General features: G+C 51.5%; 13 protein-coding genes across 13 annotated transcripts; 7 read left to right on the top strand and 6 right to left on the bottom strand.

Annotated features, from left to right (window-relative positions):
• Positions 1-180: 180 nt before the first annotated feature.
• AYO20_00861 (hypothetical protein) lies at positions 181-1349 on the bottom strand (the record flags this gene model as incomplete). The annotated part of the gene is made up of 4 exons (XM_022639169.1): positions 181-696; positions 761-852; positions 916-1026; positions 1124-1349. 4 exons carry the CDS (start codon positions 1347-1349, stop codon positions 181-183), a joined length of 945 nt encoding a protein of 314 aa, XP_022504960.1.
• A 1047-nt stretch (positions 1350-2396) lies between these two features.
• AYO20_00860 (hypothetical protein) lies at positions 2397-4261 on the top strand (the record flags this gene model as incomplete). The annotated part of the gene is made up of 4 exons (XM_022639168.1): positions 2397-3046; positions 3098-3406; positions 3455-3940; positions 4003-4261. 4 exons carry the CDS (start codon positions 2397-2399, stop codon positions 4259-4261), a joined length of 1704 nt encoding a protein of 567 aa, XP_022504959.1.
• Positions 4262-5219: 958 nt separating this feature from the next.
• AYO20_00859 (hypothetical protein) lies at positions 5220-7123 on the bottom strand (the record flags this gene model as incomplete). Its single annotated transcript, XM_022639167.1, has 3 exons — positions 5220-5331; positions 6164-6662; positions 6712-7123. 3 exons carry the CDS (start codon positions 7121-7123, stop codon positions 5220-5222), a joined length of 1023 nt encoding a protein of 340 aa, XP_022504958.1.
• Positions 7124-8148: 1025 nt separating this feature from the next.
• On the top strand, positions 8149-8773 carry AYO20_00858 (hypothetical protein; the record flags this gene model as incomplete). Its single annotated transcript, XM_022639166.1, has 2 exons — positions 8149-8661; positions 8723-8773. The coding sequence occupies 2 exons, from the start codon at positions 8149-8151 to the stop codon at positions 8771-8773; spliced, it is 564 nt and encodes a 187-aa protein (XP_022504957.1).
• A 691-nt stretch (positions 8774-9464) lies between these two features.
• On the top strand, positions 9465-10138 carry AYO20_00857 (40S ribosomal protein S22; the record flags this gene model as incomplete). The annotated part of the gene is made up of 2 exons (XM_022639165.1): positions 9465-9597; positions 9879-10138. The coding sequence occupies 2 exons, from the start codon at positions 9465-9467 to the stop codon at positions 10136-10138; spliced, it is 393 nt and encodes a 130-aa protein (XP_022504956.1).
• A 1284-nt stretch (positions 10139-11422) lies between these two features.
• Positions 11423-12214, bottom strand: AYO20_00856 (hypothetical protein; the record flags this gene model as incomplete). The annotated part of the gene is made up of 1 exon (XM_022639164.1): positions 11423-12214. The coding sequence occupies one exon, from the start codon at positions 12212-12214 to the stop codon at positions 11423-11425; it is 792 nt and encodes a 263-aa protein (XP_022504955.1).
• A 530-nt stretch (positions 12215-12744) lies between these two features.
• AYO20_00855 (hypothetical protein) lies at positions 12745-14353 on the top strand (the record flags this gene model as incomplete). The annotated part of the gene is made up of 2 exons (XM_022639163.1): positions 12745-13671; positions 13724-14353. The coding sequence occupies 2 exons, from the start codon at positions 12745-12747 to the stop codon at positions 14351-14353; spliced, it is 1557 nt and encodes a 518-aa protein (XP_022504954.1).
• Positions 14354-14522: 169 nt separating this feature from the next.
• On the bottom strand, positions 14523-15122 carry AYO20_00854 (hypothetical protein; the record flags this gene model as incomplete). Its single annotated transcript, XM_022639162.1, has 2 exons — positions 14523-14924; positions 15069-15122. The coding sequence occupies 2 exons, from the start codon at positions 15120-15122 to the stop codon at positions 14523-14525; spliced, it is 456 nt and encodes a 151-aa protein (XP_022504953.1).
• A 983-nt stretch (positions 15123-16105) lies between these two features.
• AYO20_00853 (hypothetical protein) lies at positions 16106-17282 on the bottom strand (the record flags this gene model as incomplete). The annotated part of the gene is made up of 2 exons (XM_022639161.1): positions 16106-16957; positions 17010-17282. The coding sequence occupies 2 exons, from the start codon at positions 17280-17282 to the stop codon at positions 16106-16108; spliced, it is 1125 nt and encodes a 374-aa protein (XP_022504952.1).
• A 1108-nt stretch (positions 17283-18390) lies between these two features.
• On the top strand, positions 18391-20166 carry AYO20_00852 (hypothetical protein; the record flags this gene model as incomplete). Its single annotated transcript, XM_022639160.1, has 1 exon — positions 18391-20166. One exon carries the CDS (start codon positions 18391-18393, stop codon positions 20164-20166), a length of 1776 nt encoding a protein of 591 aa, XP_022504951.1.
• A 496-nt stretch (positions 20167-20662) lies between these two features.
• Positions 20663-22342, bottom strand: AYO20_00851 (hypothetical protein; the record flags this gene model as incomplete). Its single annotated transcript, XM_022639159.1, has 3 exons — positions 20663-20862; positions 20924-21974; positions 22040-22342. The coding sequence occupies 3 exons, from the start codon at positions 22340-22342 to the stop codon at positions 20663-20665; spliced, it is 1554 nt and encodes a 517-aa protein (XP_022504950.1).
• A 670-nt stretch (positions 22343-23012) lies between these two features.
• AYO20_00850 (hypothetical protein) lies at positions 23013-23951 on the top strand (the record flags this gene model as incomplete). The annotated part of the gene is made up of 3 exons (XM_022639158.1): positions 23013-23611; positions 23676-23838; positions 23913-23951. 3 exons carry the CDS (start codon positions 23013-23015, stop codon positions 23949-23951), a joined length of 801 nt encoding a protein of 266 aa, XP_022504949.1.
• Positions 23952-24484: 533 nt separating this feature from the next.
• On the top strand, positions 24485-26197 carry AYO20_00849 (hypothetical protein; the record flags this gene model as incomplete). Its single annotated transcript, XM_022639157.1, has 3 exons — positions 24485-24852; positions 24915-25408; positions 25479-26197. 3 exons carry the CDS (start codon positions 24485-24487, stop codon positions 26195-26197), a joined length of 1581 nt encoding a protein of 526 aa, XP_022504948.1.
• Between the last annotated feature and the right edge of the window lie 617 nt (positions 26198-26814).

The following is a 26814-nucleotide window of genomic DNA, read 5'->3' as shown; positions in this document are numbered from 1 at the left end:
TCAATTGTTTTCTAGAGAGTCGTATGTGGAATTCAATTCTGTCTTGGAATAATGGTTGAAATGATGATGCTCCACAGTTGCGGTTCTTGATGTGGTAACTACCTAAAACGGAAGCTGGCCTCAGTCACTATACGGGAGCATCTTCGACCTGAGAATTGTCCGAGTCTTGGGCAAATTACTTCACAGCAACTTCTTCAGCCAGTCCCAGATTGCGTGAGACATGGTTCCATGCTCCAGCCCTGATTGGGCATCGAGGAAACAATCAATATGCACCTGCTGTGGACACTCAACCAACTGCTCATTCAGCCCAGCCTCCTTCAGCTTCTGGCTGAATTTCACAATGTCGTCGAAAAACAGCTCGTGCGTCCCGGCCAATGTGAGGATAGAGCTGACCTGCACTCCCGACCACCACTTGGAGTCGGCACGGGCAGGATCCGTGAACTCGTTACGTTCGTCCTTGGAAACAAGATTATTGACTAGAGGATCGACAATGTTCGCCGAGACGATGTCCTTGTCCTTGTTCTCGACCCAGGATTTGCTGGTACCGACGGAGAGGTCGATCCAAGGCGAGACTAGGAGGGCCCCTTTAAGGGGAGCGTCGAGTTTTAGTGATGGGATTCCGGGATGAGAGTGCGCTGTCGCGGAAAGGATGGCAACGGCCAAGTTACCACCGGCAGAGTCACCACCGACAATGACCTGTCGAACTTGTTAGTACGTCCGTTCTCGACTCTCCTGAAAAGTGGGACAATATGTCGCTCACATCTGATGGCTTTCGACCGGATTGAAGAACGGTTTTAAGAGCAAGGACAGCCTGGCGATACTGCGTCGGAAACCGATGTTGGGGCGACAGACCTACGGGGCAGAAGTTTAGTTGTCACTTCGATTTCCTTACAGCATCGATAGTCTCAGTCTCACCGTACTCGACGAAAGCAATGGATAGCTTCTTGCCCTCCTTCGCTAGTCGTTGCTGTGTATCCACGAGGAAAGAAACATGCCCTGGCATCGCTGGAATGCCGAGACCTCCGCCTGATGACGAATTCAACCGTCAGCTACGCTCGGCGAGGTAATAAAATAGACAGAGAGAGGAGACAGGCCACCATCCGAGCTGGGGATTTTCATGTACCGTGAAAATATAGAATCACACTCGGAGCGGAACTGTCGCCTATCCAGTGGATCTTTGCTCCCTCACTGTCTGGGATCTCTTCAGTTTTGACTGGCGAACCTAGCCGCGTAGTTTCGGACGCAACGGTGTCTTTGGTAGGCACTGTCGCGCTCAGGGCAGTTTCCAGAGAAGTCATCCCAGCACGGATGACATCGTTACGCTCAGCATGGGCCTGGGATCGAGCCATGGTGCATGAACTGGGCTGGATCTATCAGATCTTGTTGTTTTTTAAGGACCAAGAGGGCTTGTGTCTAGTGAGTCTAGAGGATTTAATCACGTCAAATCTAGTTTTCCGACCTTTTATACACAACTTGTGGCCGCCATTTATATCCTGGGGGAAGACAAAGGCCAAGGACTTGGAAAGGTGGAGATGGAAACTGTTTTCCCGAGGTTCACCAGGAACCCCGTCTTTTCCGAATGCAAGTCCGCGAAGAACTAAGTCGCCTGTTCCATTCGTCCAGAAGCGCAGAACTTCATGGAAACGGGCATTCTTGTTGATGACTGTTGATGCCGGGAGTCATCGTGGACTTATCCAGAACGAAGTCGCCGTTATATAGGAGGAACCTCAGAAACAGGAAGTGTGCCGAGTAAATAAGTTCTTACTCGATCTGTCAGCATTCTACAAGGTATGTTACCCAATAGAGGTGTCAGACGTGTATGTTATGCAGGTAGAGCCCACCCAGACCCCATGGTAACAATCTCCGAGACCATGGAAATGTCTTGCAGGATAAACAAGCGCCGACTGTGAGGCTGTCGTCAATTCCGTGGTAAAGCGGGGGCTGTGCTATCTGGGCAGGTCTAGCGACGACGACCTTATCAGACTCCCACGTGACCAGTCGTCGGAGAAGGTGCTACACGTGACCGTCCGCCAGTGCCTCGCACGTGGCCATTGTCCATTGTTCGCCAAGCTGCCCTGTGGTTTTTGCGAACTTGAGAAACTTCCTGCCTTTGCCTTGCATTTTACGCAGCGTCAAGCAAAACACATTTCCCGCCGCTTTTCTCGTTCACTCTAATTTTTCGCTTGCGAGGACTGTGACACTCACTCCTCGCGTACAAAATAGACTGTTCCTGAAGTCTCGCCGACCCAGTAGAGCGCTTCAGGACACTGCTCATTGCAAGGGTTTGCCTGCGCACGCCCTGGTTCCGATTCCGGCTCTGACCACATCCAAGTGAACTACTCCATTCCGCATCAATCAAATCTGTTCGTCAAGCATCCCACCAACTACTCCTCAATATGTCAGGGCTTGATGTCGAGGCGTTGCTCGATTCGACCGCCACCAACGATGTCAAGAGCAAAGACTCTCCCCGCGATAGTGATGACCGTCATCGTAGCGACCGCTCCGATCGCCGTGACAGAGACAAGCACCGTGATGGCTCCCGTGATCGCGACAAGGACCGCAAGAGACGAGATCGAAGCCGAGACCGAGACCACCGTCGAGATCGTGACGATGAGATGAAGAGTCCTAGGAGCGAGCATGGCAGTGCTAACGGCAGTCACAGAAGCAGCAGGAGGAGAAGCCGCAGCCGTGACCGGGATGATGATAGAAGACGCTCCAAACGTGACGATGACCATCATCGTAGACGCTCTCGATCTCCAGAGTACGATCGCTATTACCGACCGGGTGGACGATCTAGGCGTGAAGATGATGACTACCGACGCGATCGGGACCGAGACCGACGTCGCTCGGGAAGTCCCAGAAAGCGTGTCAAGAGCAAGACTCCTGAGCCACAACTTACTGAGGATGAGCGTGACAGGAGAACCGTATTTGTTCAGCAGCTTGCCGCCCGCCTACGCACCAAGGAGCTGATCCAGTTCTTTGAGAAAGTCGGCCCTGTTACAGAAGCTCAGATTGTCAAGGATCGAGTCAGTGGTCGTTCTAAAGGGTAAGCGAACACTCCTTTACCTGGCGCAGTCTCCTGCTAACTCGTATAAAGTGTCGGTTACGTCGAGTTCAAGAACGAAGAGTCCGTCCCTCTAGCCATCCAAATGACCGGACAGAAACTCCTCGGCATTCCCATAATTGCACAACTCACTGAAGCAGAAAAGAATCGCCAGGCCCGCAATCCAGAGGCTACAACGAGCAATCACAACACCATCCCCTTCCATCGTCTCTACGTGGGAAACATCCACTTCAGTATTACTGAACAAGATCTACAGAACGTATTTGAGCCATTTGGTGAGCTTGAGTTTGTACAGCTACAGAAAGATGAGGGTGGGCGAAGCCGTGGCTATGGTTTTGTACAGTGAGTCTCGTCCCAGGGCTCGCACGGGTATATGCTAATGTTGTCTAGGTTCCGTGATCCAAATCAAGCTCGTGAGGCCCTCGAAAAGATGAATGGTTTTGACCTTGCAGGCCGGCCAATCCGAGTTGGACTCGGAAACGACAAATTTACACCCGAGTCGACTGCCAACCTCCTCCAACGCTTTCAAGGCCAAAATCCGCCTGGCTATCAAGGCTCGGCATTTTCAGGCTCCGGTGGCCGTGGTTCTCACGCCGGAGGCTCAGGAGGCGCGTTTGACCGTGCAGGTGGCCGCGACAATGAAAAGGGCACGAGCGGAGCAAGTGCTTTGGATGATACAGACGTCGCTGGTGTGAATTTCAACAACTATAGCCGAGATGCATTGATGCGGAAACTGGCTAGGACAGATGACACATCTGCAGAGACCGATACGAAGCGCGTTACCGTGCCTGCTAAAAAGGAAAGCAAGCCGCTTCCCGTCAACGTCAGCCAGGCAAGCAGATGTGTACTACTTCGCAATATGTTTGATCCTGCCGAGTAAGTTGATCCCCTTATGACGGCCCCGCCCACATACTTCGATACTAACATGATGCAAACAGGGAAGAAGGTGATTCCTGGATCAAAGAACTCGAAGATGACGTTCGCGCAGAATGCGAGGAGAAGTACGGCCACGTCGTGCACATCGCCCTTGACCCCAACACCCAAGGTGACATCTACCTAAAGTTCGAGCGCGTTTCAGGCGGAGAAAACGCCATCAAAGGCCTTAACGGACGTTATTTTGGCGGTAGGCAGATCAGCGCACAGCCCGTCGTTGACGCTGTGTACAGCAGTTTATTCTCTAGGACGAAAGCGCTGTGATCTCCTCGACGGCAGAGCCTTCAGCCGACGACATCATCCTGATTCCCGCTCTACACGGCCATGAGAAGCCTAAAGCCTCTCCTGGCATAGCGCAACAACGTCTTCAAAGACACGCAATGGATATAGCCACACTTCAGCTGACCGAAGGTTTTCCTCAAAGCCTCTAACCATAGACATTGACTTTTGTGGAGGACGCTGAAGACGACGCGTTTGGGTCTACAGTCTACCTATTGTCGATGGCTGTTCCAGGAGTCTCGGTTTAATGTGCTTGACCTAATTGTTCCTGGGGACTGTGGAAGGTTTGACTGCGTCGGAATCCTGCCTGCAGTCGGGACAGAAACTCTATTGACTTTCTCGTTAGTTACAACATCTGGGCATTGCATTGCTGGCATCCAGGCTCAAAGGCAGGGAATCCGGTGGACTTAGCTCGAGTTGAGTGGAAAGGCTTGCAGTATTGCTCGGTAGGTCGGCCTTGTGATTGATTCGCGACTTGATGCAATCTCAAAAGACCATAGGACGAGACCGCGAGGTCAAGAAAGATCGACACCAGACTACAGCAGCGATTTTTTTTCTTTTCGAATGGATTTAGTTCCCCTCTGAGGGTTTATTTCGATGTATGACGAGAGTTCCCAGCTTAGCCCAGGATGAATGAATAGCCTTGTTCCAGCCTCTTATTGAGCAGCAGAACTTCCCTTGCTACCGAGATCGGATTTCCAGTGATGTCAACAATATCCTTGTCACCGCCATCAATTGTGGCATGGACTTGAAACAAACAGATCGAGTGAGTGACTGCGATACCATAACATGCACAAAGAAATCCAGAGAAACTTGGTCACTGCGGAACAAATTTATGTCTTGGGCAGCTCGCTAGCATTTTCCAGCAGAGGCTCGTCGATGATGCCTTTCGATGACTATCTACTACAAGGAGCACATGTCAACTTTCAGGAACAGCTTGCAGCTATTCGGCCACCGTTGGAGGACTCCTGGCCTGGCCGTATCTCTCTTCATCTGTCTCTCTCACGTTCTCTTCCTGATTTTGCACATAGTGAGACCCGGAACCGCACCCGCGACTGCAAACCCGTAGTATCATAGGCGACCTCTCATCTTCTTGTGAGTCAGACAAGCAATCATTCTCTCGGCCTCTGTGTCCGGGCGTACATCTGCAGACCAGTTGTCTGAATTTCATGTCGTCGTTCCTCCATCACCATAGTCCAACTTGGTCAACCGTCGCAGCACCATTATCCAACAATGCACATCTTCCTCACCAACATTAGAAGCCACCCTGGTTCGAACGGAGTCCTCGACAGTGCTGATCAAAACAGTTTGCCTCGGGACGAAATATGATTCACTGCGATAAACCCTTGTGCAGATGGAACAATGCCATCCTCATCTTCGTTGTCCGACTCTTCCTCTCCGCGGATTGTGCCGCCAGAACCTTCATTATCAGACTCCGTACCTGATGTATCATACTCATTCTCGGTCTGGTGAGTACAATTCCCCACCTGCACGCCTTCGCAATCTTGTTCTTTGTCTCTTGTGGTAGCACTCATGCAATACCTGCACCGATAATCCTCTGTCTCCAGAGGCAACTGAGAGAGGCCTGAACAACGAAAATGAATCGGCCCAAGCATGCATGATGCAGACCCACAACGCAGCATAGGACCTTCATCAGCTGGCTCTCTGCAGTAACAGACAGGCGTATCCCCCATCTCAAGATGCGGAGCGGATGCGTCAGTGGTTGTTGTTCTGTCTTCACCATTCCAGGCTCTTCTGACTTCAGAACCTTCAAGTCGGTTAAGCCACTCGAGTCCCTGTTTCCTGTATCGATCCCTATATGGCTGCGATTCCAAAGGGCCTAGAATCCTGAGACCTGACGGATCGGGCATGTTCTTTCTGTCGTACATTCGATACTTCGTTGTGAGTTGCTGCTGTCGCAAGCCTTGCGCAATGCGGTGTATTTCAAGTTGCTTCTGCCGACGCAGACGGATCACCTTCTTCGAATTCGAGGCGTCGCCTGGTTTAACTTCCGATGCTTCTTCAGAGGGGATGCGCACGAAAAAGAAGTCCTTCTGGTCCAGCTCCGGATAAATGCCTAGGGCTTTGTGGAGAATCACATTCTTATCAGGTTGAGCGCCGTCCACAGGCCGCACACCTGTCTTCTGCTCCTGTTCCAATTGCTCTTCGCGGTCCACGACTTGGTCGAGGCAGTCGAGACAATAATATGCGATACGGTTGTATCCCTTGGGTTGATCGTCTCCTTCAGTCGAAGCTTCGTCGCGTATGATGCCGAAGTAGTTACCGAGTGGGATCACGTTGCGAGGGTTCGGACAGGTCGGTGAAGAGCAGCAGTACACGATCCCAGGCTCACTGTGCTGATAGAAGGTAAAGTGATATCTATCTGCTGCTGACATGTTAGTCTTACCGACGCCACCGAGGGAGGACTTGCGTACCGAGAACGATAGGCTCTGCTGCGGGGCGCGACTCTGGCTTGGAAGTGCACTCATGGTCGAGCTCTGATGGACAATTGGCATCGACTGAACCAGTCGCGGGTTCAAGATTGGTTTCTGTCTCACTGAACAGAGACGCTGGTCCGTTCTCGACAATCGCTTCTGGAATCAAGCAATGCCCGTGGGCAGGTGTGTCATCTGGCGCGACATACGAGCTCGGGATCCGTACGCCGTTCAACCTCTCGTACAGGCTTGGGTTCGAATATCGGATGAATTCAGCGATTTCCTGCTCGGTCATGGACGAGTCCTCATCGAGACACCCGGAGTAACTCGTGCGGCACGAATTCTCGCAAAAGTACACGGAATGAGCATCCTTTTCTCTCATGCGGACAGACGTCGGGCGAGGCGCGGACATGGCGACTGATTACCTGCCCGAACTCAGACAAGCGCGGTGATTGTCCCGACGAAGTAGTAACCCGACAAGTAATGGTGCTTTGAGGGAGAGATGATTGTTTGGGTGAATATTTGCGCAGTGAGAACAGGTTTGTCCTCTTTATTCACTACCAGGTGCGGCAGGGTGTGGTGTGTTCAAGTCACTTCACTCGTTGTCTCTGTTGAGAGACCCTTGTTCGAGTCCATCTTGGGGTTTTACACTTCATCTATGGAATTGACTTCTATCCAGGTGCGCAATCTGGTATCTCGTGCTTTGGATGGGATAGATTCTCGACCGTTGAAATTGACAACTTGCCTGACATGTCCCAGCTCAACCTTCATTGCTTGGAGACTACATCTACGCGTGAGCACATTTGATGCTGCATCGATAAGCAATAAGTCGACAAAGATGTACGCAGTCGGCCATACGGCCATCAGTCGAGCGGAATTGGGCCTACCGTCTTTGGCGGCGCATCGTGTCTGTTGCAGAAGATATCAATTCACAAGGACAACTCGAATCTTGGAGTACATCCCTGGGCAGATGCTGTTCTTATACATAGGAGCACCTACTGACGCACACACCTTGTAACTCCCAGAAAGTATGCTTATCCACCATATTGGTTTCCGTCAACATCAGCACCAGGATCAAAGTAGCATACTGCCTAGAGCCGTGCCCAACTTTCACAGCCTTGCCCCAGCCGATCTATCTCATTCGTACGCCAGTCCTCTGTGGACTAACTCTTCTCAAAGCGCCAGCACAAACATAACTAGAACCAGTATAGTCGTAGGTACTCAGCAATATATGAGGATTTACCGCAGTGATTGAATGCTTCAACGTAGCAATTTTCCTTCCTATTCTGTCTACGGAGAAGCATGGGCCATAGCAAGCGGCACCACAGAATCCTCCCTGCTCTGATATAGTTTTAGCCTGGATGGCTGAATATATATCCTCTGTGATGGCTCAATCGTCGATCACGATATGGACTTCATCCAACCCACGTCCAAGCCATGGCTGATGATAGAAACAATCAGACTGGCCCGACGAGGCGGCGCGGTGCGCAATATGAGGAACACGAATTGAATACGTTGCAGAGGGAAACAACTCGGGCTGATACATTGGCCAATGCCAGTCCCACATCAACAGAAACCCACGAACCTCAACGACGAACTTGGCGGCATCTGTTCCCAGGAATCTTTCATCATGTACCCCTCCGCGCCGCCAGGGACCACCTTGCCAACGAACGGGTCTTCCTTGGATATATCCGAACGTCTTCAGCACTCGCCAACTTCGCTATCACAATTCTCCAGCTCTACCGGTTAAAGCACGATCCAGTCCCCGCAGGCAAGCTGAGCGACTACGATCTGGGCATCCCGCTCGCGGTGGTGACGCTAGTCATCGGACTCGCCATAACCCTGGCAGGGGCATGGAGGTTTTTTGCCTGCCAACGTGCCATGGCGCAGAAAAAACAGATCGTCACGAGTGGATTGGTGGTGCTCGTATTCATCCCGGTCGTGGCTCTAGTAAGTTCACCATCGTCTGTTTCAAGGGAGTTTGGGCCATGTCTCTGAACGCGTCCGGCAGTTGCTCCTTAGCCTGCTGATCCTGACCATCATTGTCAACCCCAACATGTGAAAACAATTGCGGAAATACCTCCCAGTGTGGTAACACGGAGACTGTCATGCTTAGGAGACACTTCCAGAAGTGGCAGCACGAGTACATCTAGGCTCATGCCACCATTTGCCGAGATCCTTTTCGACAACTGAGGAAGGCATTGCTAGAACGTATATGTCAATCGACAATCCACTGGCCTGATCTCTGGTTCTGTTAGAGCAGGTTACAAAATGTTGGCTCCCTTTTCTGAGAAATGGAAAGGCTTTGATGCGGCAAGGCTATGATGGAGCCTTGTCCGAACAAACTCCCCATTTTGGGATTAGCGCATTGGAACTCTTGGCACGGTGCACAACCGAAATTCAATCAACCTGCACCCGCATCGCAGCCAGAATTTGTCTGCACATCCAACAAAAGACAAACCTCACATTGTCGACATCTTTATCTACAACGAGGTATGTGAACGCCGCGGCCCTACTTCAGCTAGCCTAGGATGAGCAATCCGACTGCAGGTCCTGGATTGTAGCATTTCCAAAGTCACCGCAGTTCTGGACACGCTCCATCCTTCGCGACACGAGCTGAAGAACCCTTGACTGGGCACTCTTCTGGCTCGAAGGCTTCTGAAGACTAACATATTTCCTCACTTGCAGATACCTCAAGTTCCTCGCACTCCAAACGAACTTGAGAATCTCACTCGTCCCAAACCACCGCCAAAATGGTCAAGACATCCGTCCTCAACGACGCTCTTAAGAGCATCAACAATGCCGAGAAGGCCGGCAAGCGCCAGGTCATGATCCGACCCAGCTCCAAGGTCATCATCAAGTTCCTGTCTGTCATGCAGAAGCACGGTACGTCTTAGTCCTACGCTTCCCATTTCGTTGAAAAGAGGAGGATTCTGGCATACCACACATTCCTGAAAATTTTGTCGGGTTGATAACTAGGCGGCGGTTTCAAATTATTGCACCCCACGACCTTTGCCCTTTAAGTGCCCGAAAGATTGACTCTTCTCCTGCGACTGAGTCTTACACATTTGCTTGCTCGTTTTATCCATGTTTGTTTAATGTTTATTCGGTCGCAACATCACAAACCCCGTCTCAAGCGTCGACTAACGACTTGATGTTCTTGACAGGGTACATCGGCGAATTCGAAGAGGTCGACGACCACCGCAGCGGCAAAGTTGTTATCCAACTCAATGGCCGTCTCAACAAGACTGGAGTCATCTCCCCTCGATACAACGTCCAACTCCGTGACCTCGAGAAGTGGGTCGTGAAGCTGCTGCCATCCCGTCAGTTCGGCTACATTGTCCTCACTACCAGCGCGGGTATCATGGACCATGAAGAGGCCCGACGGAAGCATGTTTCTGGAAAGATCATCGGCTTCTTCTACTAGATGGCTATGGATTGAAACGTTTCTGCATGTGGCACGCACTAGCGAGGGAATTGAGATACCCAGAAAAGCCTTGTTCAGCTTCAGATCCTGGTTTCGCGGAAAAGTCAGATTATTTGCAGCTAGATCTAGGGGATTATCCTCCTGAATGAACTAAAATCGTTTCAAACCATGAATCTGTAATCCCAAAGAGTTGTCGACGTAAAATTGGTGCTCTCCTAATGAAGGATTTTTGGACCTCCAGCAGTGCCAAGACCTTTGCCCTAGATGCCACATCGGGAGCCTGCGGGGCGCAATAAGTCTCTCCATCACTCAAAGACCAGAACTTGCACTCCTCAACCACTTCGTCCAACAAACCATCAAATACCGCAAAAATGGTATGCGCATCCTCCCAAACTCGCGACTGATCAATTCGAAATGCATTACTGACCTGATCAGGCGCCCGCAGCATCCTCCGGCGGCAAGAAGCAGAAGAAGAAGTGGTCCAAGGGAAAGGGTACGTTTTCCACCAACATTTTCACCCATATTCTCTGAATCTCTCGCCATCGGCATCATTACATCCCATAGAGGCTCCTCTTTCTAATCAGCTTGCTAACGTTGACTCTTCTATTTTCCGTGTATAGTCAAGGATAAGGCCAACCACGCAGTCGTCCTCGACAAAGCCACCTCCGACAAGCTCAACAAGGACGTCCAATCGTACCGCCTCATCACCGTCGCCGTGCTGGTCGATCGATTGAAGATCAATGGCTCGCTCGCAAGAAAGGCGCTTGCAGATCTCGAGGAGAGGGGCGTGATCAGGAAAGTTGTCGCACACAGCACAGGCAGCATCTACACGAGAGCGGCTGCCGGTGGCGATTAGACGCGAGGGACAGTGAGAGGAGTGTAGATGGACCCGAAAAATGAAGACGAGAGCTACACCGCAGACTTGGTCGATGGGACGCTGTCCGCCGTGAAATGATGTTGATGATATTGCATGGACCAGGGACCGGAAATGCCAGGTCAATAGACCGGGCAGAGGAATCACATTGCAAAAAGGAAATCGCACATGTCCACCAAAAGCTGGATGAGAACGAATACCATTGTCACCATCAATCACTGGCGCTTGCACAATTGTGTCTTCAAAGTGATCTCCTAGGCGTATGTGGTGAACTGGATCGCTTGCAGCTACAATCCTGGCAAACAGCAGACGAACGCAAACAAATCCACGACTCCCAAAGTGACCAAAATTCCGCTTATGCCCTCCACATGATCTATCCTTGCCGTGTCTTTCGTGTCCGTAGAGTCGGTCTATTGTACAGGTTTTCCTGGTGCGTCCTTTTTCTTTTCCCTTCTCGAGTTCATGTTCTTCCTCTTGGGCCTGCCCTTGTCTGCTGGCTCGCACAGCTTCGGTGGTTCGCCTGTATACTCGGGGACGCCGACCAACTTTCCAACTTCAAAGTATTTCTTGTGATTCCTGTAAAACCCCTCCCATCTTCTGACTTCGTCCAGAACTTTCTTTCTGGCTTCTCGTCGTTCTTTCTCTGCGCGCATTTTCCTTGCAGCACTCGATATTTCCTCGTCTGGATCATCTTCGATGGGAATGTAGATCAATTCTGCACCCCTCAAGTCCCCGGTTCGATCTTCAAGAAAACATCCAGTCACAAAGGCCCGTGTAGCGTCCCTCCCAGCAAACACTTCATAACTCCCTCCTGGTCCGTACGTGTGCTTGCCCGCAGTAACATCAAAGATAGTCCCATTTATGGCCAGATAAATAGGCTTCGCAGGGTCACTGCCATCATAGACTGCCAACTGATCCGGTGTGAGAACAATCGGACCTGTCCACCATTGAGACAACTTGGACGGGTTCAAGAACCACGGTTCGTATTTGTAGAGCAGGGAGGTTCCAGAAGTGAGGTAGTATGAGAGCAGACAGGAGGCAAAGACCAAGGTGAGAATGACTCGCAAAATATCGAGGGGGGAGATGACTCGAGAGGTCGTGTCTTCCGGCTCATCTGGTGTTGTTGTCGAGGCGGCTGCGGACTTTGTTGCTGTAGGCTGGGCTCGAGGTGGCCGCCGCCGGGTCGCCGAGGTATCAACCATTATACAGTATCACAGGAGGGCTCCTAGCAATAATGCCTGTGATAGAAGTCTCATCGTCTCAAGAATTCCTCCATTATTGAGTCGAACAGTGCGATCGGAACACCAGATCGCCCTACTGCAGTAAGTGAGCCCGTGTGGGGAAACAGTGGGCTGGGGACAAGATACCGCTTCCAGCCACGCGGATTCATTGAATCAAGGCGCTCAGCTCACCAAAGCACCCTGCCTACCTCGTACTTTTCTCTTCTTCCTCCTCCATGTCAACTTTTTCCAGTTTACCTGTGCGAGAATCACGAATACAGCATCTTGTGATGCCAGATCTTACACTCTCTTGAAATTTCCCCTGAGTCGCCGCATCAACATACGGGCGAGCCTCGGCTGAAGAGAAGTAAACAAAAGCCAGATTCTATCATTCCACCCAACCACCCGGCCTTTCAGAACTTGACGTTGTCGCAATTCTCGGTCGCTTCCAACGCTGTCCCTTCTGCAGGCGCACTCGATCTCTTTGCCCCAAGCGACGTCCCCAAGCAGCCATGTCCTACTCGTACACGGTAACGGAGCGCAAACGAAAGACGACCACCTCTGGAGGGTACGGATACTCGGGCAGCCGCTCGACATTTGGGTATTGGGTCCCTCTTGTCCTCACTGTGACAGCAGCAACTATTGGCGTTGCTGCCTGGGTCTGGGGTGAGAGAAAAGATGATGAGGAATCGAGCGAAGATGAACAATATCAGGGAGGGCCGCCTCCTCCTGGCTATGCGTCGATGAGCGGCGCTCTACCAACCGGACCACCGATGGCGGCTGGTTTTCAAGGAGGACCTCCTCCTCCAGGTGGCGCTCCCATGCCAATGACACCCGGTCCACAACAGCCTGGAGGGTTCGGGCCCCCTCCTGGTGGTTTCCAAGGGCCCCCGCCACCAGGCGGGTTTCAAGGACCTCCTCCACCAGGAGGCTTTCAAGGCGGCCCACCGCCTCCAGGATGGCGTGGGACGGAAGAAGGATACCGCAATCTCTCAACTGCGGTGGACGACCAGCAAGAGACCGGTCTCGTCGCCCGCATGTCCAGTGCGCTCGGCTTCGGTCGATCAACTACGCCCTTAGGCGATCGAACGCGAAGCCAGGGTCAACCTCAATCATATGACTGGGCCAACAAGCCATTCGCTTCCGCGACAGCCGCAGCGGGCGCGATGGTTGGTGCTGCTATAAGCACACTCAGCGGTGGAGGTGGCGAAGGCTACGAGGATCACGAACGATGGAGCGAGGAGGCCGAACAGCGAGACAATGACCGGCAGATCAAACAAGGCATCCAAAGGCGCGGAACAGCCGACGAGTTCTTTTCCGGAAGTATTGAGCTTCCCAAGTCAGTATCTATTGCCAACCGGAAAAGGAAGACAGTGGCTGTAGTAGTATCAGCCGTTGCATTGGAAACGGGTACCGAGGCCGATGTTGAACAGCACGCAGTAAGTTTTTGTTTCCGGGTCTGCGATATGAGGATGCTAACGAGGCCTGTAGTCAATCCTTTCACATCTCCCGGAATACATCGATCCCGATACAACGAGGATTTTCGTCTTGATCTACGCACCAGAGCTAAAGGCACACCCACTCAGCCACGCCGCAACAAGGCCCTCGCAGTCTATGACATCTTCATTCTCGAACATTAGCCACGCAGATGCACAAACTCCCGCACAAACACCAGGGGAATTTCCGAGTGATGGCATACTGACCCAAGTTGATCCAAACCCGATGGACGAAGCAACCTCTCTCTTCAAGACCCTCTATAATCAGGCTGTAGGCATTGTTGACAGAGACACTATGGTGTTGCCTTACACCTCGCATAACGGCCACAAACATATCCTCCGCAGCCTCTCACCGGAGGTTGTGTATATCCAAGAGTCTCTCTGCGGTCGTGATGGCGAAATTGTCTCAGATCTATCTGGCTGGGTAAAGCAGACTGTCATTGTGATTGGTGACGAAGGTGGCCATGGTGGATTGATCGATACGGATGACGAATCTGTAACGAACAAGGCAACAGAAAAATGGTGGCAGAAAGAAGAGCGGACGGGGCTCGGAAAGAGGGTCGCTGTGGTGGAGAGTCTGAAAATTGGGGAGGATTGGGACAGACGGATCAATGAGAAAGATTGAAGCAGGTCGTGCAGAGAAGAATGATGATTGACGGCAGCGGTAATGTTGTGATGATGCCCATTTTCCTTTTGGTGGATATGCGATCGTGTACCTCATACCTGACTGATCATGGTAGCGCATACTGGGGGTATTGGGGTGCTATATACGTCTTCCTCAATCATAGCGTGCCTTATTCACCTTTGAAGACTTCCTGCAACCTCTTCTCCAGCGGCCTCGAGTCGATGAATACTTCCATACGGTAGCAGATCAGTCCTCCGTCTCCATCTCCCTTCTCCCTGACGTAGAACGTCGCGAAGCCTGGGATTTCCACGTCGTCCTTCCCGCTCGGATCGTCGCCTTTGACGCGGTACCTGATCCGCGCGGCCTGGTAGATCCGCGGGGCCACATAGTCGAAGTACTCGATGTAGTGTTCCATCAAGTCCAGGCGGGCGAGCTGTGGTGGGAAGAACTGGTCACGCACGGTTTCCAGGCCTTGGACGGGCGGGTGGTTGCCGAATTGCAGGACGATGTCCGACGAGAAGAAGTTGTTGCACCAGTGCGAGGCCGAGAGGGTCGCGGAGGCGGCGTGGTTCTGTGTGGGACGTCAATTGAGCATCTGTTCCTTTAGCGGTGAGGCGTGCTGAGGTGAGGCGTGAGGATATACATAGTGGGAGGAAGGGGAGGTGACGAGTGCTGAAGAAGGGGGAATGCAACGAATGAATGAGTGACCACGTACATCTTCGAGCCATTTCTGGATTCTCGCCCTGTCGGGATTTTGTTTTGAAGTCATTTTTGCTTTCCTGCTCTGTACCGAGTAGATATTCAGAAGGGATTATTCTACACAGTTTTCTCTTAAGCCTGTGTGCCTGTCGGCCATTCTTCTTTATATACTCTTCAATGCTGCAAGTCCTCCACCTACCCACTCCCCCCGTTTCATTTGTCAGCGACGAAGAGGTTGGAAGAAGAAAGACCCAGTTCAACTAATAAACTGAGCTGCGACCCTGTCCCTCATTCAGGTAGTGAGTACCTGTCAAGCTTCATCACGTCACTCAGCAGCCGCATTCCCCTTGGTGCCCTCAAGTCTTGGAGCTTTGTAATTAACAAGTGGTTCCGTCTCGACAAATCAAACGAGTGGACCAGACACGGACGATGTCGCATAGTCGAATAGTACCTCGTAGAACCAATGGGCCCCAGACGTTTCGTTCGGTCGAAAAAGGTCCGATCCCCGCAGTTACAACACCACTCGACGACTTTCGTACAATCTGGACCTCGTACAACAGCGGATTCGCGGGATTGGTCTTATGTGAAAGAACGTGTAAAGGTATGTTGGAAGTAGCTAGATGTATCGACTATCGGGGCTATCCCCAACATATGGGCGAGCCACGGAACCACCTCACCGCGGAAGACCACCCTCTGCACTACATGAAACAACTCACCATTACACATAATGCAGATATATGGGGTAATTCGACATCCATCCGGCCAGTTCCTTTCCTCTAATGAGCGATATTCGCATTTGTGTTGGCAAGAGATGTGTGCAAAGTAAAAGTGGATCCGCACCCAGGGCATTTCATGGCATCGGGCTGCACATTATTATATATATTTTAGAAAGCATGCATGACGAATTGTTTACAAAGTCTCCAAGACCTAAGGGATGCGGGCTGTTGAGTGACGTGATGAAGCTTGACAGGTACTCACTACCTGGACAAGGACAGGCCTGGTGGTCAGATATTCAAGCAGCCAACAGACAAGAACGGTGTACGTCCTCCATGATCATTCCCCAAGAACCTCCTTCTCAGACACGTTCCACTTGGTGTCAGTGGCAGCGGTGGCGGGCTTGTATACCACTCTCGCTGCCATTTGGACTTTCCGTGAGTCCGGGTCGAGCGCTTGGTAGAACAGCACGATGCTGGTGGTAGTGCCCGTGTTGGGTGCAATACACGCTGCGATCGCACTCCGAGGTGCAACGTCGACGTCGTGGAAGAAGAGTTCAGGCAGCAGGAGGCCTTCCTTCGGGTCGATGCGAACTGCCTTCACTTTGCCAGAGTGGGACTTGTAGATAAGATGCAGGTGAATTCCATTGTCAACGGCAGTGAGGCTTGTGTGCGGTGAGAATGCTACCGGCTTTCCGTCGCAATCATAGCCTGCCAGTGGGAGAGGTTCTGTGGTATTGAACGTCAGAATCAAAGAAGAACTACGTGGCATGACATTCATACCTGCTGTGCCCTGTCCACTGCCCAAGGCGTGGTTGTCTAGTTGGAGATAGTATATTGGCTGTCCTTGGTTCGACTTATCTGAACTACTACGGCCTAGGATGCCTGCGCGAGGAGGCACTGCACTGAGGGAGGTGCCGTAGAGTGGCGGGTCTCTGAGGTTGGCGCCGCCATGCTGCCAGGTCCTATGGAGGCCGGCAAAGCTGACCATCTTTACAGCTCCGTCCCGGGTGAGGGCTTGGTAGAATACACACATGTGGTTCACAACGTCACCTCTGATAGTGACGGCTGCTAAGCTTGAGTAGTGAGCACATTCGATCTTCAACTCAGCCAGCTTTCCATGCTGGTAGTCGCCATTCCCAAGGTCGTATTGGTCATGGAGAATGTTCTTGTCGTCCAGATAAAAGACGTACTAGTTTCCCGTCAGCTTCCCTGACGGCGGAAAATGGTGCAAAGTTGCCTACCCGTTCACTCATAGGCTTGTTGAGACGGTCGGTGAAAGATACAGCAGCAATGGGAGTGAATAGCTTGGGAGCATCAGGTTTAGGATTCTTGCCTTTCAGACGCTCTATGATGACGTTTGACTTCTTCCTTAAGCCACAAAACTCTGACGATTTTTCGACGTTGCCCACGAACTGGTAAATGTCGCCCTCATAGGTTTGTGCAAATGCAAAGATATCATTCCCCATCACCATGGAAGTGATGCCGGAGTCTGGAAGCAGCTTGAGAGAAGCCATGGCTGGGCCTGCTTGTGAGAGGATGTCGATGACTGCGTCTGAGACTATGGGGAGTAAGGGCGCTGGGTAGATGGACTCTGAAAAGCAAGAGAGAGTCAGGGATAATGAGCTCCTTCCTGGTCGGTAGGAATTCTTTACGGGTGGCCACGAACCCGTTTTTCAGCACGCCGCAACTCTCGGGCTATCTACACGTCGTATACGATTATCAATCATCCACTCGTACTTAGGTAACGAGAGGAAACAGAGTCGGCATCAGACAGCCCTGTAGGTGCAGGCAGCGTAGCGCACGTCGCTGAAAATGTGTTGACACTACGTCAGCTGGGGAGCTGTTTCACGTGCGATTCGTTGCCTTCACGAAACCGGTATTACAAAGCCTATTCGAAAGACCCCTGTCGATGAGACAGATCCCCTGCTTTGCTTCTCATCCCTCCCAGCTCAGATATGTAGGCTTGTCGACAAAAGAAAAGAAAACCAATAGTTGTTTCAGGGCTCGTCCCGCGCAAGCTCCCGCAGCGGCCCCCCATGCTAGCCAAATTTATACGATGCGAGCAACTAGCCAATATAAATGCCAAATAGGACGCCCGAGGTTTGCTTGCGCCCGACTCAAGAGCCGCCCACCTCTGTTGGGAGACATAACGGTCCAGTTGCATGGCTGACGACCAGCAATCTCTCGCTAAATACCTGTGCTCGCTCAGACTTTGTTCTCCGCGACGCACAGAGTGAGGCGGACAAACCATGAGATTCACTCTGCTGAGATGCATGCTTAGCGCTGCATGTGCAATACGAAGAGCATTCGTTTATGTTCATTCTACCCTCTCATCACACACCACGTCGTGGGCTCTGCAAGGCAAATCCTTCGAGCGAGCCTCATCCCGCTCAGGTAAAGCCTTCGCGAGCAGCCCCCCCTCCCCGGCATAATGAATTCGAACAGTCTGCAATTACAAACCCCTATTACAGCATAATCTAACCCTGAAAGCCGGAGAATGCGAGCTCATGCTCTGTTTCATCCAATTTGAACGACCTTGACAGACCTCACTACAGCTTGGATTTTATCTCTATTCCCTGCCTAAAAAATCACTTGGTCAAGTCTGTTCACTTGAAATCAACAATGTCGAGCACTAACCCCAACATTCTCCCAACAGTCACATATTCCGACAAGGATATAGAGGCTGCCATCAAAATTTTCAAAGCGAAGAAAATTCCCGTGTACGAACCCGGGGAAGAAGACTACGAACGTTATATTGCGACGTCCAATCTCATTTATCGCTTCTCAACCCCTCCTTGCGTTGTTCAACCCAAGTGTGCTTGTGATGTTCGGGATGTCATTAGGATCGCAAAACCAAGGAAGATCCCCGTCACCATCAAGAATGGTGGCCACTCTTATGCAGGAGGTTCCACTACCAACATCGGGATCTTAATGGAACTTGGGCTGATGAACGACGTGATCCTCGACATGACGCCCGGGGCGGAAACTGCGACTGTGAAAGGCGGTGCATTGTGGTTCAATGTGTACAAAAAATTGACTAGCAAGCGTGTTGATGGAAAGCACCTTGATGGCTGGGTCGTCAACGGTGGACGCTGTCCTACGGTAGGTGTGAGTGGCTTCATGTTGGGAGGCGGCCTCTCTCCATTCACCAGAAGTTTCGGGATGGGCTGCGACACCGTGAAAGAGTTTACCATCGTTACAGCGACGGGAGATGAGGTGACTGTTTCGGAGCACACCGGAAACAAAGATAAGGATAACCTCTTCTGGGCCCTTCGCGGCGCTGGCGGGGGGAACTTTGGCGTGGTTGTGGAGATGAAGTTGGCTATGAAACGGCTGAAGAGTGAGCTTGTCGTTGCGGGGCGATACACCTGGTATCCGGAGACTGATGACGTGACTATGGCCGGATTCATGACCACAATGAACAGCTTCTATACCAGGAACTGGCCGAACGAAATGACCATTGACAGCTCCTGGCTATGTGATCTCAAGGAGACTAAGAGAGAACTTGGAGTTCGGTTCCTGGTCTATTACAACGGCGGCCGGGCAGCCTTTAATCAAGCAATCGATGACTGGACTCTATCGGACGCTCCAAGCGAACATGGAAAGCTAAAGGCGCAACTCAAAACGCGATCGTTGCAGGAGCCATCTTCACGTTTTCTTCACGAGACTCTCGCGGCACAGTGGGTCGAGGAGACCAAAAAGGCCCTGCCCACTACCAGGGTATATCAGATTTATACTTCGTTCGTATTTCAGAACCATAACAAGAAGATCAGAGAGATCACTCGCGTTATTAGAGGGGAGATGGCAAGCTTCAGAAAGCAATTCGCAAATGAAACGGGCTTGATGCAAGTCACCTTCATTCATTCCGGCGGAGAGGCAAACTCAAAGAAACGTGAGGATACGGCTTACCGCTGGCGTGGGTCCGTTTATCACACCTACATAATGCTCCAGTGGGATGAGAAATGGCTGGAGGAGCCCATGAGGCGTTTTCTGGGCGAAATGAAGCCAAAACTGAGTGATTTTGGCATGGTCAAATGGGCCACCTTCATCAACTTCCCTGACGATACCCTGAAGCCAGAGGTCCATGAACAGGCATACTACGGGAGAAATCGCCAGAAACTGCGGTCTGTCAAGCAACGATGGGACCCTGATAACTTTTTCCAGTGGTCGCAGGGCATTCAGCTGAATGGGGAGGCAAAAGAGAAAAGCCTAGCAAAAAGCCTAGCGAAGGCTCCATCCACCGACCAAGAAACACACAGTGACCTCAGCCATGACCAGGTCCTCACAAAAGAGGAGGCGTTGACCGATCTGATAGCATTACACCAGTGGAGGTCCTATCGCCCTCAGGCCGAGACCGACTACTACGGGCGCGAAGCTTTACCGGCCTTGGTCTACTGATGAAAAAGATTTCAATGCTCTGGTAAGTGGCCAGACCGGATTACAGATGCCTACTTGGAACTAACAACGATTTCGTCGAGTTGAGGCTGGGAGTGACGCATGGGGTCTTTCATTTCCTTTCCATCCCTTTCTTTCTCTGGAAGAGATTGTCATAACTCTACTTCTTTTTGCTTATCTTGTGAAGGATTTCCTTGTTGGGATTGCTGGTATCACTGTTTTATGCAGTCATTCCTTTAGCTTAAAAATCTGCACCTTCTTCGGTTCCAGTTCTGATAACGGCATGAGATTGTACTTCAGTGTATTTCATATCCAAAAATCCAGCTACTCTCTACTTGTCGCGCACCTATATTGAAAAGGATGGTTGTTACATTTTAACCCACGTAGATCAGCGCTTCTGCTGACAATACCGCCAGTCTTGTTTGACAATAGCTTCCATTAATGACGAATTCTTGCATGATGCACAGGCCAATCGATCCATAAAAGACGTCAAAGCAGACTATGACTCGACCGTCTGCTGAGGAATTTCTAGTGTTTTCGGGTCCCTCACTTTGAGGACAACATCCAGTCCTGACTGGACCACTAGCCATCCTGGCTTTGCTTTGTAACGATGGCGGTCTACCAATTCCACCTCAAAATGTCGAAACACCTCTGGCACCAGCTTTGATATCTCGAGCATGGCAACGTGACGTCCAATACCTGCTTTGGGATTAGAAAATCCTCGAGTCAAAAAAAAAAAACCGAAAGGTCGTCCACTTACAAGTCCGAGAGCCTGCGCCAAAGGCGAAGTTGTATCTCTCCATCATCTTCACCTTTTCCTCGTCATCGTCCAACCATCTCTCCGGTATCCACAGGTCGGCGTCCTCGCCATATACGTCCTTGTCCCGGTGGACCGTCCACGCGTTACATCCCACTTCGGTGCCGCCGGGAATGAAGACACCGCAGATAGTGGCGCCTTGAACGGGTACCACGCGAGGCAAGACCATCCCCAGTGCCGGGTGCATCCGCAAGGATTCCTTGATGCAGGCTTGGAGGAACGGCATCTGCCGCGCCTCGGACCATGAGAAGTGGTCTCCAAAGCTGCGGTCCCTTGGTCGCTTTGCCAGTATCTGCCTGATTTCGCCCATGACCCTCTCGAGTCTGGGTTGATCTGTCAAGAGGTAGAAGAAGACGGCGCGGAGGATGATCGCCGTTGTATCAGAGCCAGCACTGACATTCGTGACGGCAAAGTCGATCAGTTGGGAGTCGGTCATGACGTCGGGATATTTCTCCTGAGCCATCCGAAAGCGTGTCACAAAGTCCGGTTTACTGTGTTCCTCCGACCGGCTTTTGTGCTCATGAATGTGCTTGGTGGTAAAACTGACGATAGCATTGGGCTTGACCAACAGTCGCGCAAAGGGGTTGTTGAGTCGGAACCATCTATCGAGCGATGGTAACTGTCCCATTGTGCCGAGGTATTCCATATGCTGAGCAGTGTGATAGAGCATGTTTTCCAAATCGTGCCCGGCTTCCAGGAAGCCAAAGCGCTTGCTGAATGTGATTTCACCCAGAACGTCAAAGGCGTACATCTGGAGCCAGGTTGCGAAGTCGCACACTGTGCCAGTCCGCGCGAAACGTTCCGTCAACTCGTCAAAGAAGACATTGGTGGTAGAGTCCATCAGATATTCATAGTCGATGACCGTGCTCATGGAATAGGCATTGTTTACCGGTCTCCTCAAACGCGCGTGGAGTTTCTCGTCTCGCGTCGAAGAGAGGTTAGGCATCACTTCCCCCCAAATGCTCGTGAAGCTATGCGTCACATACGCCTCCCCCTGTACATTGTTCAGCGTATTCGAGCTTCCGTCAGTCGTAACTAATACAATGGGAGACGGCCCACCTTGTTGAAGATCGGGTTCAACCCATAGATCTTGGTCACTTCGGTGGCATCCGAGACGGAGATCTGGTTCGGCCCGACGCGCAGCAGCTTCGAGTTGTACTTTCTGTGCAGTTGGTAGTCGTCGACGCATTTGCCAGCCTTGCCGTGGAAATATCTCCACAGGTCGGTCACGCCGGCCAACGCTGGGCCGGGCACAAATGACAGCTTCGAGTAGTTGTGGACCAGTCTTGCAATGCATAGGAGACACAAGATGGCCCACCACCAGTGCTGGAGTGTTTGTGTGAGGACGAGTGCCAATCCCATTGTTGTAGTATGTCAGCACCGCAGCGTTGATGCATCACAGAGCCGTCGAAGCTCATGAGAAGTCCAACAATTTCTGTTCTTAACATGCCCTAGACTCTGTGTAGGATCAGATCTCCGTACACGGCGGAGATACAATGCCCCTCGTTAATTACACCGAAATGCCAGCTGACTGGTACCGGGTACCTTTGTCCGGATGGAAAGTCCAAGACTTGTCTAAAAATCTGATTTTAAGCATAGCACAGCATAGCATTTCCACTGCCGGCAAGTCTTGATGAACATTTGTTGACTTTGATTCGTTCAGCAGGTTTCATGATACTCTTTACGTGTTGCTCTGACTCTCACAATGTCTGCGCATCCATGTCAGATTCCTCCACTCGGTCTTCCTAATAGAAATATTGTTATCCACATTACGATCTCCGTGGATTTTGCAAAAGACTAGTATGCTTGACAGTAATCCGACAGATGGCGAAGACTATGCCCCCTCCCTTTCGGGGCTATTTTTTTGGGACGAGATAACTTCATATGAGACACCTTTGCTTAAGCTTGAAGCATTAAACTGGCCTAAACATTCGCAAGTCACACGAAGAGCGCAAAGCTATAGCTTCGTTGTCAGTTCTTTTCTCACTCCTGTCTACTTTGCGAGACCAGCAGTCCCAACGATATCTTAGAAATGACGACATTTCAAGAAGTCAACGGCACGGCCGTATACAGTGACCTGAAGGGCAAGGTTTTCGTTATTACAGGTGCAGCCTCGGGCATGGGCCGGACAACGGCTCTGATGCTTGCTCAACAAGGCGCCCATGTTGGTCTTCTGGACCTGCGGAAGCCCGACGCCGTCCTCGCCGAGGTCGAAAAGCTGGGCGGAAAGGGCATTTCGATTGAATGCAACGTTCAAAAGGCCGACATTGTCGACGCCGCGGTCAAGGAGGTAGCGGAGCGTTTCGGCAGACTGGACGGCGCCGCAAACATGGCGGGCTACGTCGGTCACCAGGGCTTCTTTGGAAAGGGATACGCTCTCGACGTGCTGAAAGACAATGACTGGGACGATATGCTGGCGACTAACTTGAACGGCGTCAAGAACTGCGTGCGAGCAGAGCTAAATAACATGAAGGGCCATGGGTCCATTGTGAACGCGGCCAGCATTGCAGGCCAATATGGTCCCGAGTTCAATGCGCCATACTCTGTGGCCAAGTGGGGGGTCATTGGTCTTACCAAGTGTCTCGCACGCGAAGTCGGTACAAGAGGCATTCGAGCAAATGCACTTGCCCCGTGAGTATTTCCATGACTCTGCCTTCGTGGTAGTGTTGATACATACGGGCTAACATAATATCAGAGGTATTATTCGCACAGCTCTTGCAGATCAGCTGGGAAATCCCGACCAAGTGAATGAGGTCTTGGTGAAAAAGACGGCTCTCAAACGTATAGGTGAACCTGAAGAGGTGTCGAGGGTGATTTTGTTCTTGTTCAGTGATCAATCAGCATATATCTCTGGAAGCGTAAGTCCTTTTCGTTATCTCCCTCGCTGCGGCCTCACCGTGCTCGACATTCCACTCTAACTAGGTGCGGACAGGTCATTAATGTTGACGCGGCGATTGAAAAAGGCTGTTAAATGTCGAACGAGGGCAGTGTTCTCGACATGGAGAGCAAATGGACGCGGGAGGGCATTCAAGCCTCGCAAATGTATCAGACAGAGCATACACCATAGTAGCTAAGCAGCAAATCTAACCAATAAAGTCTCATCGAGATATGTGGAGATACTTTCCACACGTCCAACCACATGTCTGTAACGTACACATGCTAAATGCTGCTAGTCTACTACTATGGCTCGCGTCCCCTTTTCCTTTGGAGTCGAGACCACCGGCCGGCTTCTCCTTTTTGAAGGATTCCCCGGATTTCACTTCTCCGGCCACCGCCACATCTATTGCTCCGCATCAAAAGTACCCACAGTGACTCTGGGGTTTCCTAGTACCCCGTACTGGCCGACGTTAGCATCAGCGTCACATAAGAATAAATGGCCCACCTCTGGGACAGGGCTTCTGGGAAGCAGGCAAATTCGTGCCCTGTACTTTCTATCACACTGATACCAGAAAAAAAAAACAGCTTCTTTGAAGGACAGGAAAAGGCTCTCGCACATCCGCCATAATGCACGAAATCAACGAAAAGGGCCATGTTAGGGTCAAGACCGTCTTGATGGTTTTGACCATGTCCATGGCTTCGGCGTCCATGGGCATGACGGCCTCAGTGATCAGCACGACGTTGGGACAACCATCATTCATTGTCAAGATGGGCCTGGACGGTCCAAACGGCGCCTCTTTGACCGGTGCCGTCACCAGCTTGTACTATGTCGGTGCGACCTGGGGCGCTTTCGTGCACGGCTGGTTTGCAAATCGATATGGGCGCAAGCCATCTATCATATTCGCCATCTGCGTGACTCTTGTTTCGCAGGCACTGCTCACTGGGGCTGCGAATGTGGCAATGTTCATTGTATTTCGTTTCTTTTTGGGCTGGGGGTATGTCCTCCTGCTCTTTCTCGCGTTGCTACCTACAGAAAGACTGACGCTCTTGAGATCAGTGGCTTTCAAGCGATATGCGGCGTCCCTCTCTGGATCAGCGAAATTGTCCCACCGCGGCATCGTGGCAAACTCTCGGATATTCACGCCGTCATGATCAATGTTGGCTATTCGATCATCGGGTTTGTCGGCGTTGGCTTTTACTACTACGACTCACCTAACGCCTGGCGTGCGCCGCTCGGGGTCGCCATTATCCCTGAGATCATCTTCCTAGCTGGGTGCTGGTGGCTCCCAGAGAGCCCCCGATATCTCATTGCCCGAAACCAGTCTGCGAAGGCGTGGAAGATCCTGCGTGCCCTTCATGCGGACCCAAACGACCCGACCGATGAATTTGCCAAACGCGAATTCTACCAGATTCACGAGCAGATACAGTTTGATCGAAGTCAAGATACCAGCTGGAAATTGATATTGACCCGGCCGTCGTATCGAAAACGGGCTTTGATCTCTGCAATGCTCAGTTTTTCCATCATGAGCGCGGGCCTCATCGTGATTCAGAGTAGGTGTATCCATCCCTCATTCTGTCCAGACCTGGTGGATTGTAACTGACGATTGGCTCTTTTTATCAGACTACGGTGTCACCCTGTATTCCGAACTGGGCTACACGGGAGTGGATACTTTGTTACTTCAATCAGGCTATACCCTGACGTTGTGCGTTGCCAGCATGATCGCCATGTCTTTCGTCGACAAGGTCTCGCGCCGTAACTTGATGGGGACAGGCTTCGCACTCCAGTGTATCTGCCTCATCATCTACACTGCCCTCGTCGCCAACTTCCTGACCGGGTCCAACAAGTCGGCCCAGGCGGCCGCCGTGGCGTTCATCTACCTGTTCGGATGCAGCTTCGAGCTGTGCCTCGACGGGCCCGAGTTTTTCTACATCCAGGAAATCTGGCCGAGCCACCTCCGCGCACAGGGCGGCGCCATCGCCTTCATGGTCTACAACGCCATCAACATCTGCTGGCTGCAGGCCGCGCCCACGGCATTCGAGAGCATCGGCTGGAAATTCTTCCTCGTCTTTATCATCTTCGCGGCCCTCGGCTCCATCACCGTCTTTGTTTTCTTCCCCGACACGCTGCACAAGCCCATGGAGGAAATCGCAGACATGTTTGGCGACCCGGACTTGGTTGTCGTGCATCAAAATGCCATCACGAGCGAACTGGTGGAGGCGAGGTTCTTGGAAATGCTGGGCAATGGAACGGATGATCCGCACACAACGTCTATTTCAGTGCAGGAGACCAAGGGCAGCGGCGATGGGCCAGCAGTGCACTCTGAGAAGGTCTCTGTGTAGACAAAGCGGGAGGTAGAGGACGCGGACTCTGCGATTGATTGAGGGAGGTAGTGGTCGCAATGGGATTGGAGAGGCAAAACCTGGAGTCGAGGACGTGTGGGCGAGGCTGCAATGGAAATTTACAATTGATAGTTACTGCTCAATATTTGCCTCCCACATAACAAGCACGTCACGAGCTTCACTAAAATGAGATTTCTATCTCTTTGGACCTCACGTTACACGTTGCTCCATTCAAGCCGTCGCCTTCTCGCACAGCATTCTCTGAATAGACCTACCAAGGATTGAACGGAGAGCCTTGAGCTGCACAACCTAACTGATCAGTCTTATCTTCACAACGGTCATTTCCCGCCCCATTATGAACCGAGGTGTGTTTTCCACAAGACTCATTGTTCTCGGAGAAAGACTCTGTACACTGTCCGTGGAGGTGCTTCCCCAGGGTGATTCGGGAAAGTGAAGCCGGAGGAGCAGAAGGGAGGACCGCCGCCATATGACCCACGGATCGCTGAATCCAAAAAGCAAACATCTCAGCGATAGTATATCGGGTCTTTGGTCAAGAAGGGTTTTCTTGGTGCTTGAGTCTTTCACAAGTCTGACTTGCACCGTGCCGTTTTTATAAG

This window comes from Fonsecaea nubica, assembly GCF_001646965.1.
Source record: "Fonsecaea nubica strain CBS 269.64 chromosome Unknown Scaff3, whole genome shotgun sequence".
NCBI classification, from domain to species: Eukaryota; Fungi; Ascomycota; class Eurotiomycetes; order Chaetothyriales; family Herpotrichiellaceae; genus Fonsecaea; species Fonsecaea nubica.
Note: the sequence above shows the minus strand (reverse complement) of the source record. Positions and strands in the feature narration are given on the sequence as shown.